The 25000-nt window shown below is 44.7% G+C and overlaps 1 protein-coding gene across 2 annotated transcripts in view; it reads left to right on the forward strand.

The window, feature by feature from the left end:
- CHCHD6 (coiled-coil-helix-coiled-coil-helix domain containing 6) overlaps positions 1-25000 on the forward strand; it is a 238501-nt gene that overhangs the window by 119626 nt on the left and 93875 nt on the right. Inside the window, exon 5 of one of the 2 annotated variants that reach the window (XM_010380582.2) lies at positions 13656-13742. In XM_010380582.2, coding sequence (XP_010378884.2) covers positions 13656-13742 — 87 coding nt within the window. The remainder of the gene's footprint in view (positions 1-13655; positions 13743-25000) is intronic. The other variant, XM_010380583.2, reaches the window with a different exon arrangement.

Genomic DNA, 25000 nt, shown 5'->3' on the forward strand with positions numbered 1-25000 from the left:
CTGGGACTTGGTCCTAGGGTCAACAATGCCTGTTCAGCTCTGCCCCTCCTCACTCTTCCAGGCTTGGGCCTCAGCAGGACCCATTTGATGTCAATGAAGGAAGGTCTGCATTTCTACAGTCCCTTAATCAGCTACACCTCCCTACTGAATTGTGCCAACCTCGTGGAATGGTGTGCATCTGTCCAAGCTGGCTTATGGAAGGAAGGGAGGGATGGATTCTTGGTGATAGTTTCTTCTTCAGATTCAGCAGACAAGCCCAAGCATTGCCAGGACACCTACAACAGGGCAGAATCACAGCAAACCCTTATGGCAGCCCTATGAGGAAACCGAGGCACAGAGAAATTGCAAATAATTGTTAGAGCCAGAATTTGAACCCAGACCTCTTAACCATCACAGTGTACTGTGCTGTCTTAATGATTAGCATCTCCTTTTCACAAAATCACCTTCTCAGCTTCATTTTATTCCTTTTTTTTTTTTTTTTTCTAAAGACAGTCTTGCTCTATTGCTCACCCAGCATGCAGTGACATCATCATAGCTCGCGGTGGCTTCCATCTCCTGGGCTCAAGTGATCCTCCTGCCTCAGCCTCCTTAGTAGCTGGGGCTACAGGCATGCATCACTATGCCCAGCTAATTTTTATTTTTAATAGTAGAAATGAAGTCTCACCGTATTGCCTGAGCTGGTCTTGAACTCATGAGCTCAAGTGATCCTCCTGCCTTGGCCTCCGAAAATGCTGGGATTATAGATGTGAGCCACCATGCCTGGCCATTTTATTCTTGTAGGGAATATTTACTCCGTGTCACTGGGGATTAAGCAGTAACATAATTCAGCCTCCAGGAACTTGTGGTTTAGGAAGAGTACAAGCAGGTAAACAGAACAGGGAACATATAATTTGTTCTTTGGACATCTCTCTGTATAAACACAAGGACATACCTATGCCAAGTTGGCATCTGGCAATAATTTGGAAATTTATATGACCATATATCCACATGCTAAATACTGTATTAGCTGTGGGAATGTATGTAGCTGTGTATAGAAGACATACAAGTATAAGGTGCACTAATTTCATTTATCATTACAACATAGGTAGACGTAGTTCTCATTTTCAGCTGGAACCTGGAGGGATCATTGTGCTTTTCTCTCTCCTTTCCCCGCTGCATCTAATCGGTCAGTCTTCTGTTGAACCCCTCACCCTACAATCCAGCCTCAGTGCAGACCTTGTCATGCTCCCCAACCTGGATTACTACATCAGCTCTCTCACTAGTCTCCCCACCTCAGGCCTTTTTTTCTTAATATTTTGATAACTGTACTTCAATATAATTCGTTTCCTTGGTAATCTTATGTATTTTTAACATCTTTATTGAGATATTCATAAACCATGAAATCACCCATTTAAAGCACACATTTCCATGGTTTTTAGTGTATTCACTGAGTTGTGCAGCCATTACCACAATTTAAGGTTAGGACATTTTTATCACCTGGATAGAAACCCTGCTTCCATTAATAGTCACTTCCCATCACCCCTGCCCCGGCCCCCAGGGTCTTGGCAAGCACTGATCTGTTTTCTATCTCTATGTGTTTGCCTAATCTGGACATTTCATATCAATAGAATCATATACTATGTGGCCTTTCATGTCTGGCTTCTTTCACTTAGCGTAACGTTTTCAAGGTTAATTTATGTTGTAGCATGTATTAGTACTTCATTGTTTTTTTCTGGCTGAATGATATTCCATTGTATAGATACACCACATTTTAAAATTCATCTATTAGTTGATGGACATTTAGTGGCTAAGTGTAGGGGAAAATGGGAGCTGCCTGCTCTTGGGCACAGAGTTTCTTTTTGGGGTGACAGGAATGTTCTAAAATGAGATAGTTGTGATGATTGCACAACTTCATGAATGTACTAAAACCCACTGCATTATAGATTTTAAAAGGGTTTTATGATATGTGAATATTTCAATAAAAAATCTAAAAACACGTTTTAGAAAGAACTCTGTGACAGTTATTAATACCATAGATGAACATATTAAGAGGGAGAGAAGACAGGTGTAATGAAGGAAGATAAAACACTAATACTGACGTATAACATCCCAGAGCACCTCAGGATCAGTTCGAAGTGTGGATATTAGCCCAGATCATCTCAAAGTTATATTTGTCTTTGAGATATGCCTTTCTATATTAAAAATCTGTTATCTAATATGGTCATGGATAGGTATATTTTCTTTTCTGATTAAATATTTAATAATAACACTTTTATTATGAAAATAATTTCTTGGCTGCCATTTATTCTGAAGAAAATTATAGTGTACGTGTACCAGATATTTGTTTAGTACTTTATGTGTATGGTCTTATTTAACTTCACTACAACCTTATGAAATAGAGATTGTATTAATTTCTCCGTTGTATGGGTTAGGAAACTGCGGCATAGAGAAGTTCTGACTTGACCGCGGTCGCTCAAGTAGGAAGTGACAGATCTAGTATTCAAATCTAACTTTTTCTGAGTCTAAAGCCTGTTCCCTTAAGCCCTTACTCTTTATTATCTTTTAAAATTAGAGTGGATTATCATTAATCTAAAGTAAGGGTTGTGAGGAACATGATTTAGACCCACCATGGATCTTGCAGAGTTTTGACGGTCTCACTATAACCATCATTTATCTTTCCATAGGCATCATCTAGTGCCTTAGTACTCAAATTAACATTACCTAGGCTGAACATGGTTGCTTATGCCTGTAATCCCAGCACTTTGGGAGGTCAAGTTGGGAGGATTGCTTAAGCCCAGGAGTTTGAGATCAGCCCAGCAACATAGGGAGACCCCGTCTTTCCAAAAAAAAAAATTTTTTTTTTAAATTAATTGGGCATTGTGGCATGTGCCTGTGATCCCAGCTACTAGGAGGCTGAGGTGGGAAGATTGCTTGAGCCCAGGAAGTTGAGGCTGCAGTGAGCTGTGATCATGCCACTAAAATTTGGCCTGGGTGAAGGAACAGGACTTTGTCTCAAAGCAAAACAAAACCATTACTTGGGAATGTTGGAAATGTTTAATCTAGTCCAGGCATAATGGCTCACACTTGTAATCCCAACACTTTGGGAGGCCTAGGTGGGAGGACCACTTGAGCCCAGGAGATCAAGGCTGCAGTCAGCCAAGATCATGTCACTGGCCATTCCTTGGAGGACAGAGTGAGACTCTGTCTTTAAAAAAAAAAAAAAAAAAAAGAACTATTTAACCCTGGGCCCATCCCAGACCCAAAGAATCTTGGGCCCAATCTTCATGAGTCTAGACTAATCTAGAAGCTAGAATCTGCTTTTTATCAAAATCCTGGGTGATTCAAATGCACTTTAAACATTTGAGAAGCATGGTTATAATACATGTTCTTAGATTAGTTCTAAGTTTGGTGATCCACCAATGATTTTTGCATTGTCAAAGCACACAGCTCAGGATGGAATGACGTGTTCCCCAAATGTAAGGTTGCTGACCTGGGAGTCAGGAATCTGTCTTCATAGTCCTGCTCCTGTGTGATGTAGCAGGTCACTTAATCTGAATCCTATTTTATTCATATATGAAATGAATAATTTGCTTAAATCTCAATTTTGCATTTAAGTACATTTACCTCATAGATACCACATCAACTGTATCACACATTTTTTAAATGTAGGACTTTTATTCTTGTAATTTTGAAATTTCTATCATTATTTTATCTTAGCCCACAAATTATTTAAGAAGACATATCACCACAACTCATTTTAACTGTCCTTTTCATTGCACTGAAATTCTTTTTTTTTTTTTTTTTTTTTTTTTTGGTGGGTGTGACCTGCAAGAGTGGAATGTTTTTTAAAATGTTCCATTCATCTGTAAAAGAATGTAGATATTTAATTTTGGGAGTAGAGATTCTAGAAATATGTCTATTAGATCAACCTTGTTACTTTTATTAATCAGATACTCTAAATCTTTTTAAACTTTTTCTCTGCTGTCTTAGGGGAAGAGCCTTCAATATTACACCAATAAGCATGATATTTATATAAATTTTTTTGGTACATGTCCTTCATCAAGTTGAGGAAACTTTCTTCTATGACTAGTTTTCTAGAAGTTTTCTCCATGAATGGATGTCATATTTTGTCAAATGCTCTTCTTACATCTATTGAAAATGATCGTATGATTGTCTTCTTATTCTTTGTTAGTGTGGTGAAGTACGTTGTTATGCCAGCATCCTGCTGGCATAAACCCTAGTTGGTTATGGGTATTATCTTTTTTACACATTGATGGAACTGGTTTGCCATTTTTTTTATTAAGGATTTTTACGTCTCTTTTCTTGAGGAATACTGGTTTGGTATCATTATAGTAGCCTTATAAAATGAGTTGGGAAGTGTTTCCTCCTCTATTTGCTGGAAGAATTTGCTTAGAAGTTGTATGATTTCTTCCTTAAATATTTGTTAAAATTGGTGAAGCCATCTGGACTGGGAAATTCTTTGGGGTAAGGCTTGTGTTTTGTTTTGCAAATTAAGGAAAAGTATGTATTTTTAGATGATCAGATATGTAATTTTTATATTTGCATTACTGCATTCATCACGTTGTGTATATTGTTGAGTTGGTTAGTTTAGCTTATTGGATTATGGTTTATATTTCTGAACACATCTGGGAATTTTTCATCTATTCTTGAAATATTCAAATATTTTTCCACTACCACTGTCTCCTCCGAAGAGTTCAATTACATGTATGTTAGACCACTTGATATTGAAATTGTCCCACAGGTTCCTAAGGTAATACTCACTTTTTCAGCCTTTCATTTTAGCTCTTGAAATTCCATTTGGCACTTTTCAGTAGCTTCCATTTATATCATTATGTTTACATTTTCTTTAAATCCTTCAACGTGCTTACAATAGCAGTTTTAAAGTCCTCATCTGCTAATTGCATTATCTGTCATTTCCAAGTCTATTTTCAGTAGTCTATTACTACTGTTTCTTTTGGTTAGGACTCGTGGGTTATTTAGTAATATGCTTATTTTCTAAACATTTGAGGATTTTCTGGGTGTCTTACAACAGTAAGGATTTTCTGGGTGTCTTACAGTTTCTAATTTAATACTTTTTTGATCATAGAACATACTTTGTATGATTTCATCCTTTTAAACTTAATAGCTCAAGATGTCCATTTCAGTGACTGTTCCACGTGTATTTAAGAAGCATATGTTTCCTCCTTTTGTTAGATGTAGTGTTGTATACATGTCATTTGGGTCATGTTGAATGATAATACTGTTCAAATCTTCCATATCCTTGTTGATTTTTTTGTCTACTTGTTCTATCAATATTTTAAGAGCAGGAGATCAAAGTATGTGTGATTATAGATTTACTTATGTTCCTCTTTAGTCTCTCAGATTTGCTTTATGTATTTAGGAGTTTTATTATAAGTACCTATACATTTAGAATTGTTATTCTTGAATAATTGTTCCTTTTATGATTATGAACTGCCCCTCTTTATATCTGGTCTTATTTTTTATCTTGAATTCTTCTTTAATTAATATTAATATAGCTACACCAGCTTTTTTTACTTAGCATTTGCACAATATATATTTTTCTTTTTTTCCCCCAAATTTTTGTGTCTTTGTATTTAAAAGCTATTTCTTATTAATAACACATAGTTAGGACTTTGCCTTCTCATTGGGGAGTGTGATAGGAAGAATAATGACCCCACAAAGATGTCTACCTTCTAGTACCTGGAGCCTGTGCATGTTTTCTCTCACATGGCAAAAAGAACTTTGCAGGTGTGACTAAGTTAAGGATATGTGATGGGGAGATTATCCTTTGTTATCCAGGTGGGTTCAGTGTAATCTCAAGGTCCTTATGAGGGAAGGGGGAAGGCAGGAGAGACAGAAAAGAAGATATGATAAGAGTAGCAGAAGTCAGGGTGATGTGAGGCCATGAGCCAAGGAATGGGGGTAGCCTCTAGCTAGAACTGGAAAAGGTAAGGAAATAGATTATTCTCTAGAACCCCTAGAAAGGTACAGCCCTGCCACCAGCATGATTGTAGTCAAATAAGACCTGTTTGAGAGTTCTGACCTTTAGAATGGTAAGAGAAGACACTTATATTGCTTTAAGCCACTAAGTTTCTGGTAATTTCATACCATAGCAATAGGAACTAATACAAGGACTAAGTTGGTTTATATTTGATGTGATTTCTGATGCGACTATTTAAATCAGCCATCTTGAAGTTTGGTTTCTGTTTGTTCCATCTGTTCTTTGTTCCTCTTTGCTTCTTTCTTGCAGGTTTGTTTTTGGTAGGGGAGAGTGGGGATGAGTCAATATATTTAGAATTCCATGATCTCCTCTATTGACTATTTGTGCTTTTGGGGTTACTTTTTTAGGGTTGCTCTAGAAATTATTTTTCAAAAACATAATCTCAGTTCAAAGATATCCCATTACTTAAGGAATTATTTAAGAATTTTATAAAAGCATCCTGCTTGGAATTTTTCTGAGCTTCTCAGATTTGTTGTCTCAGACTTAGTTGTCTTCAATCAACCCCAGAGAATTCTTGGCCATATAGTTTAATTCTTTTACCCCACTTTTCTCTTCTACTGGGACTCCAATTAAATGTATGCTTTGGATATTTGATATTATTCTGTTGATCTTGGGGGCCCTGTTCCATTTTATTTTTCATTCTTTTGTCTCCTTATGTTTTAATTTAGATAATTTATAATGCCTTGTTTTCAAGTTCACTGATTCTTTGCTCCATCCAATATGCTAATAAATCCATGAATTCATGCCATATCATGCTAGAAATGGATTTCTAGCATTTCCATTTGGTTCTGTTTTATAGTTTCCGGTGGTGTCAGTGAAACTGGTAGAATAAGGGCCTCTAAAAATCCTCTTTCATAAAAGCAATGAAAATACTGGCAAAAGTAGTCAGAATCTATTTTTTCAGAACTCTGAAAATTGACCAAAGGCTTGCATCAATCCAGGAACATTTGTTCAAGAAAAAAATGAATGAGTAAGAAAAGTGAGCTTTGTGGCATTTCAGTTTATCATGTCCCATCCCTGTTTCCCCTGCAGCTCCACAGTAGCCTTGAAAACCCGTAGCCCACAAGCACAGTGCAGACCTGCAGCCTGCCAGCCACCAGAAGGGGCAGAAAAGGGTTGGACCTCCTTCAAAGCTCCATTCCCAGAGAAATGTCATTATTTTTCATGTCTGGTGATTCCCTGAAAGAGACTCCGCTTATAAGGCCGTCTTTATACAACCTGACTCAGAGGTTGCCCAATGCCAACAGCCTTTTCCCAGTGGACATTTGTCAAAAACAAGCAGAGGCAATTGTTGAATAGTATAGCTGCCTGGGGAGGTAGATAACAATTTGGGCAAATAATAGGGTAACCTGAAAGCTTAAAAAGAAAAGCTAGGGAATGAGGTGGCCATAGGAGGCTTTGAAAAGCTCATATGCTATTCCTGGGATTTTAAAAGACCAAGACTATGTATGTGGCTTTGCACAAGATTTCAAAGGGATCCACACCTAAGAACTTCACAATCAAGCTGTCAAAAGGCAAAGTCAAAGAGAAGATTTTGGAAGTAGCAAGAGAGAAGTGACTCATCATCTACAAGGAATCCTCAGTAATATGAAAGACTGATTTCTCATCATGAACAATGGAGGCAAGATAGTTGTATCACTCTGTGGAAATTCTCTGTATCTTCACATATGATATTTACCTTTTTCCACTAGGTTATTTAACATATTCATCATAGTTATTTAAAGTCCCTTTGTCTTAATTCCAGTCGGGGCCATTAATGTGTCTGGTTTCAGTATTTTATCTCTATATGGAGGGTCATTATTTTCGCATGCACTTGTGTGTGTGTGTGTGTGTGTGTGTGTGTGTGTGTGTGTATTTTTAAAGTTTTGATTTAATGTTCAACATTTTGTGTAAACAAAATAAAACAGTAGACATTACACTATATATTTATGTCCAGTGGAGGATTTCTTTTTTTCTGTAAGGCCATTAGTATGGGGGCTTGGGTTTCTTGTAAGTAGCAAGTCGTTAGGTTTTTTTTCCTTTCTTTTATCCAAATTGATAATCAGTTTTCTTTTAAGGGTGAGATTAATCAGTTCATATCTTATGTTAGTTAACAATTACTAAGTAACAAATTACAAAATGTAGTGACTTAAACATTTATTATCTTGTGGTTTCTATGGGTCAGGCATCTGGGCCTGGCTTAGCTGGGTGCCTCTGCCCTAAGGTCTTGTAGTCAAGGTATCTGCCAGGGCTGCTGTCTCATTTGAAGGCTCCACTGGGGGAGGGTCTGCTTCCAAGCTCACTCACATGACTGTGGGCAGGAGTCAGTTCCTTGAGGGCTGATGGACTGAGGGCCTCCAGTCCTCACTGGCTGTTGGTCAGTGGCCACCCTCAGTGTCTTACTATGTAATTTTGGCCTTCTGAGACCTGTCTTCCCAGTGGTAATGGAGGCAACTCATAAAATGGAAGCTTGTCTCATCAATGTGGACAAGGAAAAGAGTATGAGCGAGACAGAAATCACTGTCTTTTAAAACTAAATCTTAGAAGTGACATCCCATCACTTTGCCATATTCTATTTGTTAGTAATGAGTCTCAAGTTCCAGCCCACACTCAAGAGGAGGAGATCCCACCGGGCCATGAGGCCTAGGAGGTGGAGATCATCAGGGGCCATCCTAGAGGCCCCCTTCATGTGCTTTTTGTGGTAACCAATTTACTTACACTTATTTCTGTAGTTTTATTTGGTCTTTTCTGTTTACCATCCTCTCCCTCTCTCTCCCCTCCCCTTTTCCCACTCTCCCTCACTCACCCCTACCAGTGTCTTTCTCCCTCCCCTCGCCTACCTCCCATCCTCTCACCTGCCTTCTACTCTGGCTTCCATCCTCCTTCCCCTCTCTTACCCGTTTCTCCTCTCCAGTCTTTCCCTTCTCATCTTCTGAAACAGCTGTTAGACACATTCTGGACCATCAGTCTGTCTTCCACGGTTCTTAGCTTTTATCAAACTTTTTATCTTTGGGTTTGTTTGTTTGTTTTTTTGAGACAGAGTCTTACTCTGCTGTCCAGGCTGGAGTGCAGTGGTGCGATCATAACTCACCGCAGCCTCAAACTCCAGGGAACAAAAGATCCTCCTGCCTCAGCCTCTCAAGTAGTGGGCATGTGTCACCATAGCCAACTTTTTATTTTTATTTTTTGTGGAAATGGAGTCTCGCTTTGTTGCCCATTCTGATCTCCAGCTCCTGGACTCAAGCAATCCTCCTGACTTTTTATCTTTGTCTTTCATTGGTACATTCTTGCTCAAATCTCCATACTTCATTTCAGTTTGATAATTTTTCCCTTGCTGTCCTCAGCTTAGAGTTTGTCTTATCGATTTCATTTTTTATTTTGTAGATTTTAAATGTATAATCTTTACCTATTTAGTGGTTAGCCTGTTTCAGTTTCATAATTTCTTTTTTGTAATTCAGAAGTTACATTGTTTTATCTTTTTGAGCAACTTAAATATGCATATTTAAAATTATTTATCAATTGGAGGTTGTAATGCTGGCTGGATATCCGATGATGTTAAGGAATTCATGTTAAATTGTTTTTGATATGCAATACTACTATGGTTGTGTTTTAGAAATTAAAAGTCCTTATTTTTTAGAGCAACATATTGAAGCTATGTAGATGAAGAGATCTGTAAGAAACTTGGGTGGAGAAGGTGGAGGGTAGAGATGAAAGAAAATCTCTTTAGTTTCTAATTGTTGAAGCTTGCTGATGGCTATCTGGGGTTTTATTATATTCTTCTTTCTTGTGTTTAAATTTTTGCATAATAAAAAGTTTTTTGAAATCCTTTGTCATATTGTCCTATAAAATTAATGTCATCTGGAGTGAATTCATATTTCAGTTACTGCTTTTATTGGTAGTCTTTTTAGAAATTCTATTTCTTCACATATTTGAGATTCAGTTTGTAGGTTCATTTGGAGTGGGAAGTTCAATATTTCTATTGTCACCTACACCTGCACCCCAGTGCGGGACCAGGTCTGATTTTGGCCTTCTGAGGCCTGTCTCCACAGTGGTCCTGGTGATATTGCAGAGCCAGGAACTGAGTGACTAGGTTCATTTGTCATCCAGGAGTGGGATCTGTAGCTTCCGGGCTTTCTAGGTTTAAGCAAACTGAAAACCCTGTCCCTCAGTGGAGGTCTTCAGAAGTTTTTTATATCAGCTTCTTATTTTAGGGAGATCCCTAGGCTGCAGGTCGCCAGCTTGGCTTCAGGGCCCCGCTTGTGCAGAATGTGGTTTATTCTGACCCTGCATGATAAAGAGGGTTCCTTACTGCCTCTGCCTGCTCCAGACTTGGAGCCAGCAGGCCTGTGGCTTCAGCCCCACCCACTGCTTTGCATTTCTGTTTGGTATTGGACACTTTAATCTTGTTTTTGAACCTGTCTGTGTCTTTTTGGTCACCTGTTCTATAATTTATCTGCCAATGCTATGTGTTCGGAGTAGGGTAGAGGCATCAAAGTGTGAACTCACTGTGTTGTCTTGACTGGAGGAGGTCCTTGACCAAATCATGCAGATTCCTTCAATTCTCTATGCAAAGACTGTCATCTGCTGAGTACACGTTCATAATGGTGATATATTACCTTTATATTAGAAACAACATTCTTAATTCCAAAATTTTTCCCTGAACACTGTCTCAGAAATCTCCTTAGGGAAAATAGCAACCCGCTAACCCTACAAGTGAGTCTGTCTTACGGTCTCCCCAGCACATCTCTCTGAAATTATTTATCTGCACACACATTTGCATCTCCCACTGGGATCTAAGCTTCATGATAGCAGAGATTCTCTCTCTGGCTTCCTTGTTGTGCCCTCAGCCCTTTTACAATTCTGTCTGTCACACAGAGGTGTCCTTCATGGTGTTCTGGTAAGTGATACACTCAGGCACTGAAGCCACAGTTGTGCTGCGTGCTGTGTGGCCTCTCATGAGTGCTAGGAAGCCACTATGAGACTGCGGGGCAACTGTGTGGAGTGGCAGGTACTGCCCAATGTGCTCTTCCATACGTCACAGCTAGGTCATTGAGTGTCTACTCTGGGCCAGGCACTGACACTCAGGCATTTGTGTCATACTCAGTTTCTACAGCCATTTGTCGTGTCACTTCTTGTCCATTGTCAGTCATTGGGATTGCATTCTAAATCTCAGATGAGCAGAGCTGGTGGGCAGTGCTTTGTAGCAGATGAATTAGAGGCGGTGAGCTTGCCACCCTGGTGGCTTACTTGTGACGAAGCCAAGGTGTTGGGGATATGGTGCACATCGCGGAGTTTTCATTCAAGTGGGAGGCATAGCCTCATCCCTCTCCAAACAGTTCATTTCATTCTTAACTGCTGAATTGTGCTGCATTGGACATGAATAGAAAAGTAGGCCTTGATGTCCTCAATGTTTCTTCCTGTTTGTGTGAACAGTCTCTAGCCTAAGGAGGTGCTGATGGCTAGACATCTTCGCCCAACACTTTAGTCCTGTGTCCCATTCCTCACTTGGACATCCTGCTGGCACAGGCCCTGAAAGCTTCAGGATGAGCATTCTGGTAGCCTCGGCCCGGAGGAGGCATCACAGTGTCAGTGGGATGGTGGTGGACAGGTGGACTCACCTCCTTGTCTCTGCTGCTTCACTTAACTGTAGAGAATGGCAGCTGAAGAGCCTTATGATGGTTTTGCCTTCAGACGTCATCTTCCTGCTTGGCTGGGACTGCTGGTCAAAAAATGGCAGGTCCAGAGCCCTCAGAGACTTTTCTTTACTGGCTGCTTAATTGCATCAGACAAGCTTCTCCTCTGACTGCACCAGGGATTGGTAACAGTTAAGTGCTGGAGTGCTGAGAGGCCCAGCGCAGATTAGCCGTGCTTGCATTCCTGGGACACAGCTTCAGCAGCACACTTTGAAAAACCCTGCGAGAAATTCCTGGCATTTAGTCCCACTGTTTGTATTTAGCTTTTCTGAACTGTTGGCATTCCAGAGGCATTCCAGAAGCCTTCCTGGCATTTTTAGATCCTCTGCAGCTGCCTGGGGATCCAGGTTATTACTTCTTCTCCCTGATACAGGTAAGGGGAAAACAGACAAGACAGCATCTTGCTCAGGCTTCCTAGAGGCCAGTCAGTAATAGAGCTAGTGTTAGAACTTAACTCTCAGGGAGGGGTTCAGCCAGCCACCCAAGCCAACTGGCCTGGTGTGGCCGTTTCGCCTGAGTCTTTCTCCTGGTACTCTGCACTCAGGAGCACTGGTGAGTAGTCAGCTCTTATTACAAACTATCTTGCTGGTTGTTCTGCAAGGTTCTATGTCAGTAGGAGTAGCACTGCCAGGGAGATGGGCTTTCAAAAACTTGGGTTCATGTCTTACCCCATATTTTTGAGTGATTCAAACCCATGTGCTGATACCATAGTGTGGCTTAAAAGGAAAAAGCTCAGGACTTGGAAGTCATATGAACTTAGGTTCACAGTCTACCACTGGCTAGCTTGTGCTCTTGGGGGTAGTGAGGATTAATTAAGTGCCATCAGGAACTTAGCGGAGAACCTGAGCACACACAGCCCTAGCACAGGGGTAGACAGCAAGCAGATGGTGTTATTCCTCCCTACAGTCACAAAAGGCAGTCCTGAGCTCCCAGGCCTCTGTGACTGTCTCCACCCTGACACTCAGTGTGGAGTTGTTCCACATTTGACCCGTGGAGGGTAGAAGCGGGCCCTGGGGCCTGGTCCTGGGAAGCCCCCGGAGACTTCGGGGACGTGAGTATCCCAGTGATGGGACTTACATCCCTGCCCTGCCATGTGCTGGTGACCCTTTATGGAGGCCTGTTGAGACCCTGCCCACTTTCGTTGGGGTTTCCGTTAACCTTCTGTACAGCTATGCGTACCCTTCCAGCTTTATACATCATACCTGAGGAAGCTGGAGGTCAGGAACTTGTTCAAGGTCGCCTAGCTAGTTGAGGGTGGGCTGGGTCTGCCAGCCTCAGGTTGCTTGCCCTGGTAAGCTGAGCCCTCAGCCTAACTGGACCTGGAGGGAGGGCCCTTGGCCCTATGCTCCAACAGGGACTCAGCCATCTCCATCAGGCGGGTGAGGGAGCAGCACCCCTCCAGCTGACTCTGTGCCTGTCTTCCTGCAGGCATGGATCCCTGCTCCTTCCAACTCAGAGCGTGAGGCTGTGGCATGGCATGGATTCAAGCGTAAGGCCACCAAGGCCAACACATAGCTGTGTGGCTCATGGCAGCACACCCAGCGGCCAGACACACCTACATTGACCAAAGTTCAGACCCCAGCTACTGTCTGAATGGCTATGAGCTTTCAAACAGCTACTTAGGCTCCCTGTTGTCATCTGGCTTCTCAGCTGTAGTGGGGGATCATGATGATCCCACCTGCCCTTTAGAAGTATGGTAAGGATCAAAGGAAATAACTGTGGGAGCACTGTGAACAGGACTCCCATAATCAATAAATGTTATTGTTTATCTGTGAAATGGCTATAGTAATTACCCACCTTGAAGGATTGTTGTGAAAATTAAGCACAATATATGTGAATGATCTGACGTTTCATAAGGTTTTCAATTCATTATTGCTACTGTTCTCATTGTGAATGTGAGCAGAAATGTCCATCACCTTCTCCCTGCAGCACCATTCCAGCACCATCACTGCTGGCTAACGTGGGCTTTGTTCTCTTCCAAGCAGGCCAGGGAGCTGGAGAGCAGAGAGGCAGAGCTAAGACGCCGTGACAACTTTTACAAGGAGCAGCTGGGGCGTATTGAGAGGAAGGTAAGACTCCTGCTTGGCTGTATTCCTTGGGGCTAGGTCCTAAAGGCATCTGACCAGAACACATCACCATGATGGGGGGAGAGAGGAGTCCACAGGTCCAATACCCATTTGCCCAATTGTCAGTCACTCCTTGGACATGCCCTTCTGCATTCTGCAGCAGGCACCAAAATAGAGCCTTTCAACAAGTTGCATTCATGGAGATAATTGGTTTTTAATTGTCTCCCCACTGCCCCACCTTTTTTTTGTTGAATGTGGCTGGCTCTGGAGTAGTTCAATTTTAGAAAAAAATTCACTTTCACCACAGGGCGGTGCTGAGTCCCAGTATACCTTTTCCACTTTAGTTAAGCTGCATTTGGTAAAAATAATAATAATGTGATGTCTTGCTATACAAATACATTAAAGTTGTATTATTGATTTTCTCCTGGGAGTTGGGAAGATCAAAGTGCACTACAGCTGCACACTCACTGCTTTTCTAAAGATAAGTCTTTGAAATGAATGAGGTTTAAAAACATCATCATGCCTTAAAAAAAAAAACCCTACCACGACTCTTGAAAATTCATTTGGTAACTTGCTTATTTTTTGGTTTAATTTGTGGATCATGACAGATTTTTCAAAGAAATGGCTTAAGATGTGGGGGGGGATGGTTGGGAGGTTAAAAAAAAATTGTTCCCCCTCATGCCTGAGACAGCATACCAAGCAACCTGAGCCATCAACTTATTGCAGGGAAATCTTCGCAAATCATTTGTCATGGTTTGGAGCTTTGAAATTGACAGTTTGCTTGAGGGCCCTGATTTCCACAGGGGTTTTCTCCTGTGCCATGCCACAGTGGAGCCTGGCAGAAATGTGGGTTTCTGGATTTCCAGGCCATGGGGAAAAGAGGGAGGGTCTTCCATGCCCCATCAACACCTGCTTGTCCACCTTTGCCCGTGTTTAGGCGCTGGCCAGAGTTGACATGCCGTGAACACAGAGTGCTGATGGTGATATCCCACAGTCTGAGGAACGGCAGTGCACCTCTGAGCCGCTTTCCGAGTGGCCCTTAACAAGCAAATCTTTCACAGAGCAGTCTCATGTACAGGTTTGACTGTAGCTTATAATGACAAGGATTGTGATTTGAGATCCTAGAAAAGGGTAAAAAAAAATTCCACCAGCCATAGCTCTCATTATCACAGTTTCCCATATGTTCATAGGCACAGGGGTTTTTTTTGTTTGTGTTTTTGTTTTTTTATTTGTGCAATTCTTTGGTCTCCTTTGTGCTCCTCATGTTTCCCTCCCTGGGCTTGGCTGCTAGAGGCATGTGTACATGTCTGTTTCGGGTGGAAGGGAAAGAGCCTCGCAGCATTTTTGCCTCTCTAAAATACGTTTTCCTTTTGTCATTCTCCTCTCTCATCTCTACCCTAGTTCTCTTCTTAGAAACCAAGTCTCTGCTTTGCTAAAGGAGAGGAAATTCTGGATGAGACTTCTTTCTCTTCATTAAATGAAGTCCAAACTACTTACATATACAGGTGTGGGCTTTTTAAAAATCGAGGTTTCCTAGATGATTGTGAAGAGTTATTAAATGCTTCCAGAAGGAGGTGCAAAAGCATGATCTCCTTTCTGACTCTTAAACACAGCATTTTGCTGGTAATAATAAAAAAAAGGAAAGCACCTCCAACATCTCAGGAAATGGAGATTGGTGCGGGAGATAGGAGGATTAAAGGGGAGCCAGGGGGAGAGGCAGAAAGGAGGCAGAAGAATGAGGCTTAATTGTATTAGTTTTGAAAAAGGTTTTCGATCTTCTCCGTGGATAATTTTATTCCTGTAATGGCTGGGAAGATGGAAAACACAGCATCTGACAATCTTTTTTTATTAGCTGTTGCTTTTACACGATTCCACTTTCATTTGTTGAATACTCGCAGACCTTGACATTTCCAGCTTCTGTACACACGGCTCCAGGACTTTCCAATCATCACATCCCTTTCCTTTTCCCCCCAATTTCCTTTAAGTTTAGAAATTGACAGTAAAAACCTGTTCAGGGGAAAGTTGGATAAGCTGCTGCATGATCCTTGACCACCCAAAACAGCTCAGAGTACAGTCCCGGGTGAGAGCAGGTTGAGATGGGGAGGCTGATACCTGTGGCTATTGGCCGAGTCATGGTGTATCCAAGGGGCTAAGTGGAATCCTGCAGCCATCCACCCGTGGAAGCCGGTCAGCCTCCACCTTCTACCTGTTGAGACTGGCAGGTAAGGAAAGCCTGCACAAAATCCAGACTCATTTTCAAGGAGGGAGAGACTTCTGGACCTTTTTGTCTGCAGTATTTATTTCCTAGATGATTATTCTTAAGCATGGAAATCCCATTTTGTAGGGCTCCTGTGCTTTATAATCTTTCTGAGTAATTGTTCCTCACAGCCACACTGCAAGATCTAAGTGAGCAATATTGTTTCCATTTCCCCATAGAAAGCAGTGAGGTGTTGACACAGACAGGGGCCTTGTGAGGGTCTTATGGCACGTGAAGAAGCAGCCTGGACATTGAGTATGGTGTAACTGATGGCGTGTGGGCACCAGAGCCCATGAGCCTTGGCTCCCACACAGCATTTCAGTCAGTGTGCCTCCTTTCAGCTTGGTTTCTCCATCTGTAAAATGGAGATGCTAATGCTTTCTGCCGGTAGTTAATGGGAGGATTAAGGAAAGTAACGCCTGTAAAAGTGTTTGTGTGTGCTAGGCACCTGGCAAGTGCTGGCTCCTTCCCTGGTGCACAGCAGTACTGGGGGCTCTGTTTCATGTCACAGTGCTTCAGGTTTGGATTAATGGATGAGCATGTGTGCATGCACACGTATATGCATGCTGAGATGGATTTTTATCATTAATGGTGACCTGACCCCAACACCTGCTCTCTGTGATGAGGAAGCCTTCTCTCTGGGCTGCATCAGACTTTTCTCTGATGGTCTTGCAGTATCCAGCAGACTGGGGCCATGCACTCCCCAGGTGTTTCCACACATCTGACAGTGTCATAGAACAAGGTCTTTGTCCATTTCTGTGGGCATCTTTGCACGGGACCCCTATTAACTTCAATAGGGATGGCACCATGTTTGAGAGCTCAGACAAGAGCCCCAGAGCCGGCAAATGAGACATAGGGTTTTATTTGCAGAAAAGTTACATACAGGGACAGTCCAGTGGCAGTGGGATGGACAGGAGAACCGCATGGCCCCATGGCTGGCTGAGCAAGCGAACCACTACTCCCAAAGAGCATGTAGTTTCCATAGCATTTTCACTTAGCACTCTGCCTAACAGCTTCTACCTGGCAACCTTCATTTAAACCCAGGGGTGGCCAATCTTTTGGCTTCCTTAGGCCACCCTGGAAGAATTGTCTTGGACCACATAAAATACACTAACACTAATGATGGCTGATGAGCTAAAAAATAAAAAAAAAAATCACAAAATCTCGTAATGTTTTAAGAAAGTTTATGACTTTGTGTTGGGCCACGTTCAAAGCCTTCCTTGGCTGCATGCAACCTCTGGCCTACGGGTTGGACAAGCTTGATTTAACCCAAAACAAAGGGCCTCAATGCCCTGTACAGCTGTGTTCCATGGATTTTCACTTAACAAGGGCTGAAGATTCAGATGTTCCTTATAGATAAGGAATGGATCTCTGGGTTGGCCATTCCCGGATTCCTTAGCTCAGAACTCCAAACATACATTCAGGTGCATCTGCCATACTGGCATATGGACCAGGAACGTGAGACCCTCGACTGCCTATGCTGGCTTGAGTCATGGCCACTGAACCCCTTGCCATCTTAGCTGTGCTACCACCGCACACCTGGCTCCGGAGCCTTTGCTCAGCTGCCACTTTGTAATTTTCTGCAGGAAGCAAAAGAACCAGGAGTGGGATTTACCCACACCGTGCCTGGATTCAGCTATTATGGGGCTAAGGGAGGACTTGTGCCTCTTCAGAACCAGCACACTTTATTGTCTTCTAGTAGAAACCTCGGTGCTGGGTGGCCCTGAAGGAGACCCTGAGAGCCCATGGAGTTGACCACTTGTGGCTGGCCAAGGCCTTGTCTTCTGCAGTCAACCATGGAGCTGAGTAGGGTGGTAGGGATGAGTAGGCTTTGGGGTCCAGCAGACCTCAGTTTACTTCTGCCTCAATCATGTAAGCAGCCTTGTGACCCTGAGCATGTCATTACATTCTCTAGCCTCAGTTTCCTTATCTTTGAAATGAGGATTTAGGACTAACCTGCCAGCTGTTTTGGGGTGAGTGGTAGTTTGTGTGAAGCAACCATCAGAGTACCTGACCTCAGTATCCAGTCCTCTTTCATGTTATTTCTGTCCTCTTCCTCCTCTTTAATAAACGCCAAGCCTTCATTTACTCCACATCAATTTAAATCTGCTAAATGCCAGGCACAGAGATGGCTCAGACAGCTGTGGCTCCTGCCTTATGAATCCCATAGTCAGGTTTGGGAGGGAAGGGAGATGCCGAGGATTAGGATGCCAGATGGGAGGATGCCCATATGCAGGCTTCCTGTGACTAGAGAACCTCTCAGCTCTGTAAAATGCTTCATCTCACTTTATCCAAAGTCAGCAGCTATGAAGTGGAGAAGGTCTTTTTCAGGGTTAGCGTCAAAAACTGAGCCAGGAAGAAAGGGAGAAACGTATTCTTCCTGGACCTTGTCTCCTTTCCCCAGGATTGAAGTCTTCCTCCCTGCACCTTTCAGATGCCTCCCTGCCCTGCCTCTGAGCAGTCAGCCCTTTCCCCCATTGTACTCCCTGCTGCCAATCAAGTTTTCTTAAGAAAAGACCATCGTCTGATCCCGATAGCCCTGCAGTTTTCTCACTGACACTGCTCAATAGACGTGCCTATCCCAGGCACACTGGTGTCAGCCTTGTCCCTTGGTGTGTAGGGAAACACAAGCTACACAAGGTATTTGGTGGAGGAATTAAATACAGGATTTCCACTTCACAAGAAAAGGTGTGGTCAGCAAATGTGAAAAAAGCTCATCCTCAGTACATATCAGGGAAATGCAAATTACAACCACAACATGATACTGTTACACACTTGGAAGAATGGCCAAAGTGGAAAAGACAGACAGCTCCAAGTGCTGGCAAGGATGTGGTTTAACCTAAACTCCAAGACACCATTGGTGGGGTGTAAGTTGGCATAGCCACTGTGGAAGATTGATAGCCAGCATCTTTTAAAGCTGAACTTGGGTATGCCCCAGGACCCAGCATTCTGCACCCGGTGCAGATGTGCCCCCAGGTTCACCAGAAGAGAGACTGTGGAATGTCCATGATAGTGTCATTCATGATAGTCCTGAAAATCAGGAGAGAGGCAAGTGCCAGTAGTATTCATGATAGAGTACTGCTGGCATGAAAGTGAGATGTCCACAGCTGCAGGTGCTGCTGCTGGAACTCCGGACACACTGCTGAGCAAAGGAGCCGGCTAAGGAAGAGGACCTGCAAACTGTGTGATTCCATCTACAGAAGGGGTGAAAGCAGCACAGCACATCTATGTTGTTAGCAACTGAGATAACGGTTACCCTGTGGGGGTAGCAGTGACTAGCAGGGGTTCTGTGGTGGGGAGGTAAGGCTTCCTTTCATGACCCTGGTGTTAGTTACAGGTGTGTTCAGTTGCTGAGAGTTCATCTGGCTGTGCTCTCAGGAAAGAGTCAGCATGTGAGGCTTCATAAAAGTGGGCTACAGCTGAGGAAGGCAGCCCAGCAGGGGTGCCCCATGGCCTCTGCTGCCCCTTGCTGCCAGGCACCCTCTTCGCTGGCCTGCAAGGCTCTGCTCAGGTCCTGCTTTCCAAATCCCAGGGACCTTACAGGCCTTGAACATCCTCTTCCAGGCCCTTCCAGGCCCTCCCAGGCCCATCTGTGTGTTTGTCTCACCTCCTTGTGCGACTGGAGGACAGACCAGTAGGGAGAGGCTACTTGCCTTATGGAGAGACACAGCTGGAATGCAGCAGGCCCGCTGCGAGCCCACATCTGTTTGCACCCAGCCCGCTGAGCTCTTGCCTCCTCTGAGTTCTGTAATTCTGAGTGCCTCCTCTTCTGACCGGGTTACTCCATATCCATTCAGTCTAGTAGAGTTGCTAAAACCCTGTGTCAGGTGCTGTGAGACCTGGGGCATTGGCACAGGATGGGGGCTGGGTGTGGAGCTACACCTCACTGGAGTGCCCCATAGGGACTGCAGAATCACCTGCTGCTCCATCTTCTGTCCCCTGCTGAGGCTTGGGCCCTGTGCATATTCTAGCCCTTGCCACACTGTTTTGTTAGCGCCTGTGGCTGCTCTACATCTGCGAGCACACTCCTTGCTGGTCTGATTCATCAGGTGATTCATCGCCAAGAGCTGGGGATGCGGTGTCTGGCATAGAATAGGTGCACAGTAAATGTTTGCAGGAATAAAGAAGGGAACGTGTGTGTGTGCAATCAGGAAACAGTGACGCAGCGGGGTTCCAGAGGAGGAGGGAGCCTTTGCCCAGAAGTCTTCTTGGTGGGAGCTGTGTTTGGAGGGAGCAGGATGTCAGTGGGCTGCATGCAGAGCTGGTCATGGGGAAACTGGGGCTTCTGGCTTGAGAGCTTGGCCCCAGCGAGGTGCTCTGTGGGAAGGGAGGCCACAGGTGGTGCAGCTGGGAAAACAGGCTGGCCTGAGAAAGAATAATGGTGCCATTAAGATAAAGAGAAAATTTAGGTGAGCCACTACACTTGGGGAAGGTTGTGAGTTTAATTCTAGGCATGCACTTATGAGGCAGAGATGACCAGCAGATGATTGAGAAGTATCAGACAGGGAGTTCTGTGTCCTACAGAATGACAGTCACAATAATTTTGTGAGCATATGCTATATGCCAGGCCCTCTTACACAAGTCATCGTGAATCCTTGCGGCAACCCTGTAAGGTAAATTATATTACACATGTTCTACAAATGCAAAAGCTGGGAAGCAGGCTGAAGCAGCTGCCAGAAGCCATGCATGTGGCTGATAGATGAAGTCAGATCCACGAGGCTCCAGAGCCCGCTCTTCCACCCCCACATGCTACCTCCCACTGCCTCCCGCATCAGTGAGTGGAGAAGAGTCCAGGAAGAATGTGGTTGGCAGTGCCAAATGCTGCCTGTCAGAGACACTGAGGACAAAGTGAGGTCTCGCTTGTACTGGCGTGAAGGCCCTGTGAGCTGTGTCAAGGGCACAAGTCCTGCATTGTCATGGAGACTGAAGCTGGATTCCATGTAGGGTTCAGGTTCCCTGGCACTGGAGAAGGAGGAGGTCTCCAGACACGTGCTCAGTGAGGGATGTGTCTCGTTGGTAGAGCCGCCACCTGCCTGCAGTCGCTCTGATGTGGCCAGCAGGTACTTCTGCGAGTGAGAGAGGCCTACACTTTGTCAGGCCCAGAGTCTGCACCAGAGATTCAGAGCAGAGCCCCCTACAGTGAGGATGTGAGTGTGAGAGGCCTATAAAGAGAAGCTGCCAGAGCCTGGGGATTCAAAGAGAACTGCTAACAATGACCTGAAAACAATACATCAGGAAAGCTTCCCTGGGGGAAGAGGCCCACCTCCCACCGTCATGGGGAGCACTCTTTAACCTGCTGAGTGAGGAATCTGAGCCCAAGGGACTTTTGAAGAGTTTTGAATCAGAAAGTTTTTCATAAGGTTAGGCTAGAGAAGGGTACCGCCAACTGGTTAGCCCATTAACACCTTTTTTTAGTAATGGTACCACCATAAAAGTTAGTAATGGTACCACCACCTCCTTCTCCACCATCACCACCTCCTCCTCCACCACTATCACCACCTCCTCCTCCACCACCATCACCTCCTCCTCCTCCACCACCATCACCACCTCCCCCTCCTCAACCATTACCACCTCCCCCCTCCTCAACCATCACCACCTCCTCCTCCACCACCATCACCACCTCCCCTTCCCCCTCCACCATCACCACCTCCCCCTCCTCCACCATCATCACTTCCTCCTCCTCAACCACCACCACCTCCTCCTCCTCCATCACCACCTCCCCCTCCTCCACCATCACCGCCTCCTCCTCCACCACCACCACCTCCACCTCCACCATCACCATCTCCCCCTCCACCATCACCACCTCCCCCTCAACCATCACCACCTCCTCCACCCCCATCACCACCTTTCACCCCCATCACCACCTCCTTCACCACCATCACCTCCTTCTCCTCCTCCTCCTCCACCATCACCACCTCCTTCTCCACCAGCACCCCCATCACCACCTCCTTCACTGCCATCACCTCCTCCCCCTCCACCATCACCACCTCCCCCTCATCCATCATCACCTCCTCCTCCACCATCACCACCTTCTCCTCCACTTCCACCACCACCTCTTTCACTTCCACGACCACCTCCTCCACCATGACCACTACAACCTCCTCCTCCTCCACTACCACCACCTCATTCTCCTCATCCTCCTTCCCCACCTCCACCACCTCATCCTCCTCCTCCTCTTCCACCACCACCACCTCATCCTCCTCTGCCACCTCCACCTCCACCACATCCTTCTCCCCCTCCTCCTCCTTCATTACCACCTCCACCATCACTACTACACCACCACCTCATCCTCCTCCTCCTCTTCCTGCGCCTCCTCCACCACCTCCACCATCATCACTGCTACCACCACCTCCTCCACCACCACCACCAGCTGCACCATCACCACCTCGTTCTCCACCATCTCCTCTTCCACCTCCACCACGCCCTCCTCCTCCTCCACCATTTCCTCCTCCACCACCACCTCCTCCTCCACCACCACCATCACCTCCTCCTCCACCACCATCACCTCCTACTCTACTACCATCACCTCCTCCTCCTCCTCCTCCACCACCATGACCTCCTCTTCCTACACCACCACCATCACCTCCTACTCCACCGTCATCTCCTCCTCCACCATCACCTCCTCTTCCTACACCACCACCATCACCTCTTCCCCTACCACCACCATCATCTCCTCCTCCACCGTCATCTCCTCCTCCTCCACCATCATCTCTTCCTCCTCCACCATCACCTCTTCCTCCTCCTCCACCATCATCTCCTCCTCCACCTCCACCTCCATCATCACCACTACCACCACCACCTTCTCTTCCTCCACCACCACCACCACCACTACCTCCTATTTCATCACTACCTCCTCCTTCTCCTCCTTTTCCACCACCTCCACTTCTTCTCCTCCTCCTCCACCACCACCTTCATTTCCACCAACTCTACCTTGACATCTACGTTCAATTTTACCTCCTCTACTTGCAACCACCTCCATTACCAACTACACCTCTACCACTTCCACCTCTACCAACTGCTTCACCAAGCCCACTTCTGCCCCCACCACCATCACCACCACCATCTCTGTCATCATCTCCACCTCTGCAGCCTCCACCACCACCACCACCACCACTGCCACCTCTACTCTCCACCACCAGCTTCATTTCCAGTACCTACACTTTAACCAACTCCATCACCAACTTCGCCTTCACCACCACCACCACCACCACTACCATCCACCATTTCCACCATCCTCCATAACCTCCTCCTCCACGTTCACCTGCACTTCTGCAACCTCTGCTTTTCCCTCTTCCTCCACCACCTCCACACCTTCACTGCCACCACCATTTTGATTGCTGCTGCCCCCTCTCCCACCACTACTACTATTATCATCTCCCTCACTGCCCCCACTTCCATTACCACCACATATTACCCTCTTCCTTGAGTCCACTCTGCGTACTGCTTCTGGTATGTTTGCTAAAAATATGTTTCTTTACCTCAGTCTCCTCTCCTACTTTGCAGAAATCCTCTCATATGTCACACTAATCTCTGAGGTGAGGGGAAGCAGAAACTGCAACCTCTCTTGCACACTAGAGAGGCTATGGCCCTCCTGGGCCTTGCAGCCAGGCTTCTCTGGGGTAGATGTCTGAGCCAGGAACCCTGCTGAACCGGCTGCACACCTGCACTTTGCTAAGTACAGTGCCCAAGACCTGCCAGTTTGGTTTCCTGATGGTGGGGTTGGGGAGTGTGGCGAAAATCACAATGAAAATGAGGACACTGAGAGGTTAAGAGTTGGCCTGAGCTGTTCAACCTCAGAGCCAAGATTTAATCAGGGCTTTCAGACTCTACATCTGTAAAAGAGGAATCATAGTAGTTCTGATCTCCTAGGGTGGTTTTGAGAAGTAAATGAATTAATACAATATTGCTAACAGACTATACCTCTCTGTCTCCAAAGCTGGTTTTCTTGGTGCCCTAGTAGTTAACATTTATTGAGTGGTCCCACTTGCAAAGCAGTAGTCAAGCACTTCACCTGCACTGACTCCTTTGACCTTCACAGTGACCCAGTGAGCTGATTGATAACAGTAATCATTGACTTTGCCTGACTCTTTGCTGCAAAAATGCCTGATGCGTTCTGAGTATGTCACAGGTACTAATTTGTTACAGCCTTGAACGCTCCTGTGAGGAAGGGACTCCTGTCATTCCCATTTTACAGATAAAGAAACAGGTCTGGAAATCTGTACCAGTTGTCACGTGAATGATTTGCTGCCCGTAGACCTTGGCAGGCTAAATTCAGGGGATCACTTATTCACCAGTTGACCGTACTGGGCCAGCCACTCAGAGGATTGTTTGAGTCTGTATTAAATTACCTACAATGATCTTTACCCTAAGTGGAACAGTGCGCCGAGCCTTTCTTTCCCTGTCCCCCAGACTTTTTGCCACATTTGCTCGTCTCTCTGCCTTTTTTCTTTTGTTCTTAAGTACTTTCAAGCAAACCCCAGTGACCGTGAAGTTTCCCCCTACGTACTTCAATATGCATCTCTAAAAACTGTGGGCATTTTCTTACATGACTATAATGTTACTTTCTTGCCTCAGATAATTGACATTAGTTTCTCTGATTTTCTCAAAAATATTATCTTCCAGGAGTTTTGTTTTTTTGTTTTTGGTGTAAGTCAGGATCCACCAGAGCCACCGTGCTTCAGTGAGTTCTTAGGCATTTTGCCTGTCGTCTCCTACAGCAGACCCCAGCCTGGGTTTCATGCCAGTGCCTTGTTGCATACACTTAGGTTCTTATTCTCCTGTTCTCTTTCCCTGGTCCAGAGAAGTAAAGGTCAGTGCTGCAGGAAAAGCCAAATATATACCTTTCAGGAGAGCTGAAATTGTCATGCAAGGCCAAGGGGTAATCTCATGGTTAAGCTTGATGTTCACTGCTGCTGATTTATGTCATTTCCTCCATTATTGTTGCTGGGGTCATTTTAAGCACAGGCTGAATCAGTACCTCATCTTGAAGTGATTCCTACACCAT

Source organism: Rhinopithecus roxellana, chromosome 1 (assembly GCF_007565055.1).
Source record: "Rhinopithecus roxellana isolate Shanxi Qingling chromosome 1, ASM756505v1, whole genome shotgun sequence".
Classification (NCBI taxonomy): Eukaryota; Metazoa; Chordata; class Mammalia; order Primates; family Cercopithecidae; genus Rhinopithecus; species Rhinopithecus roxellana.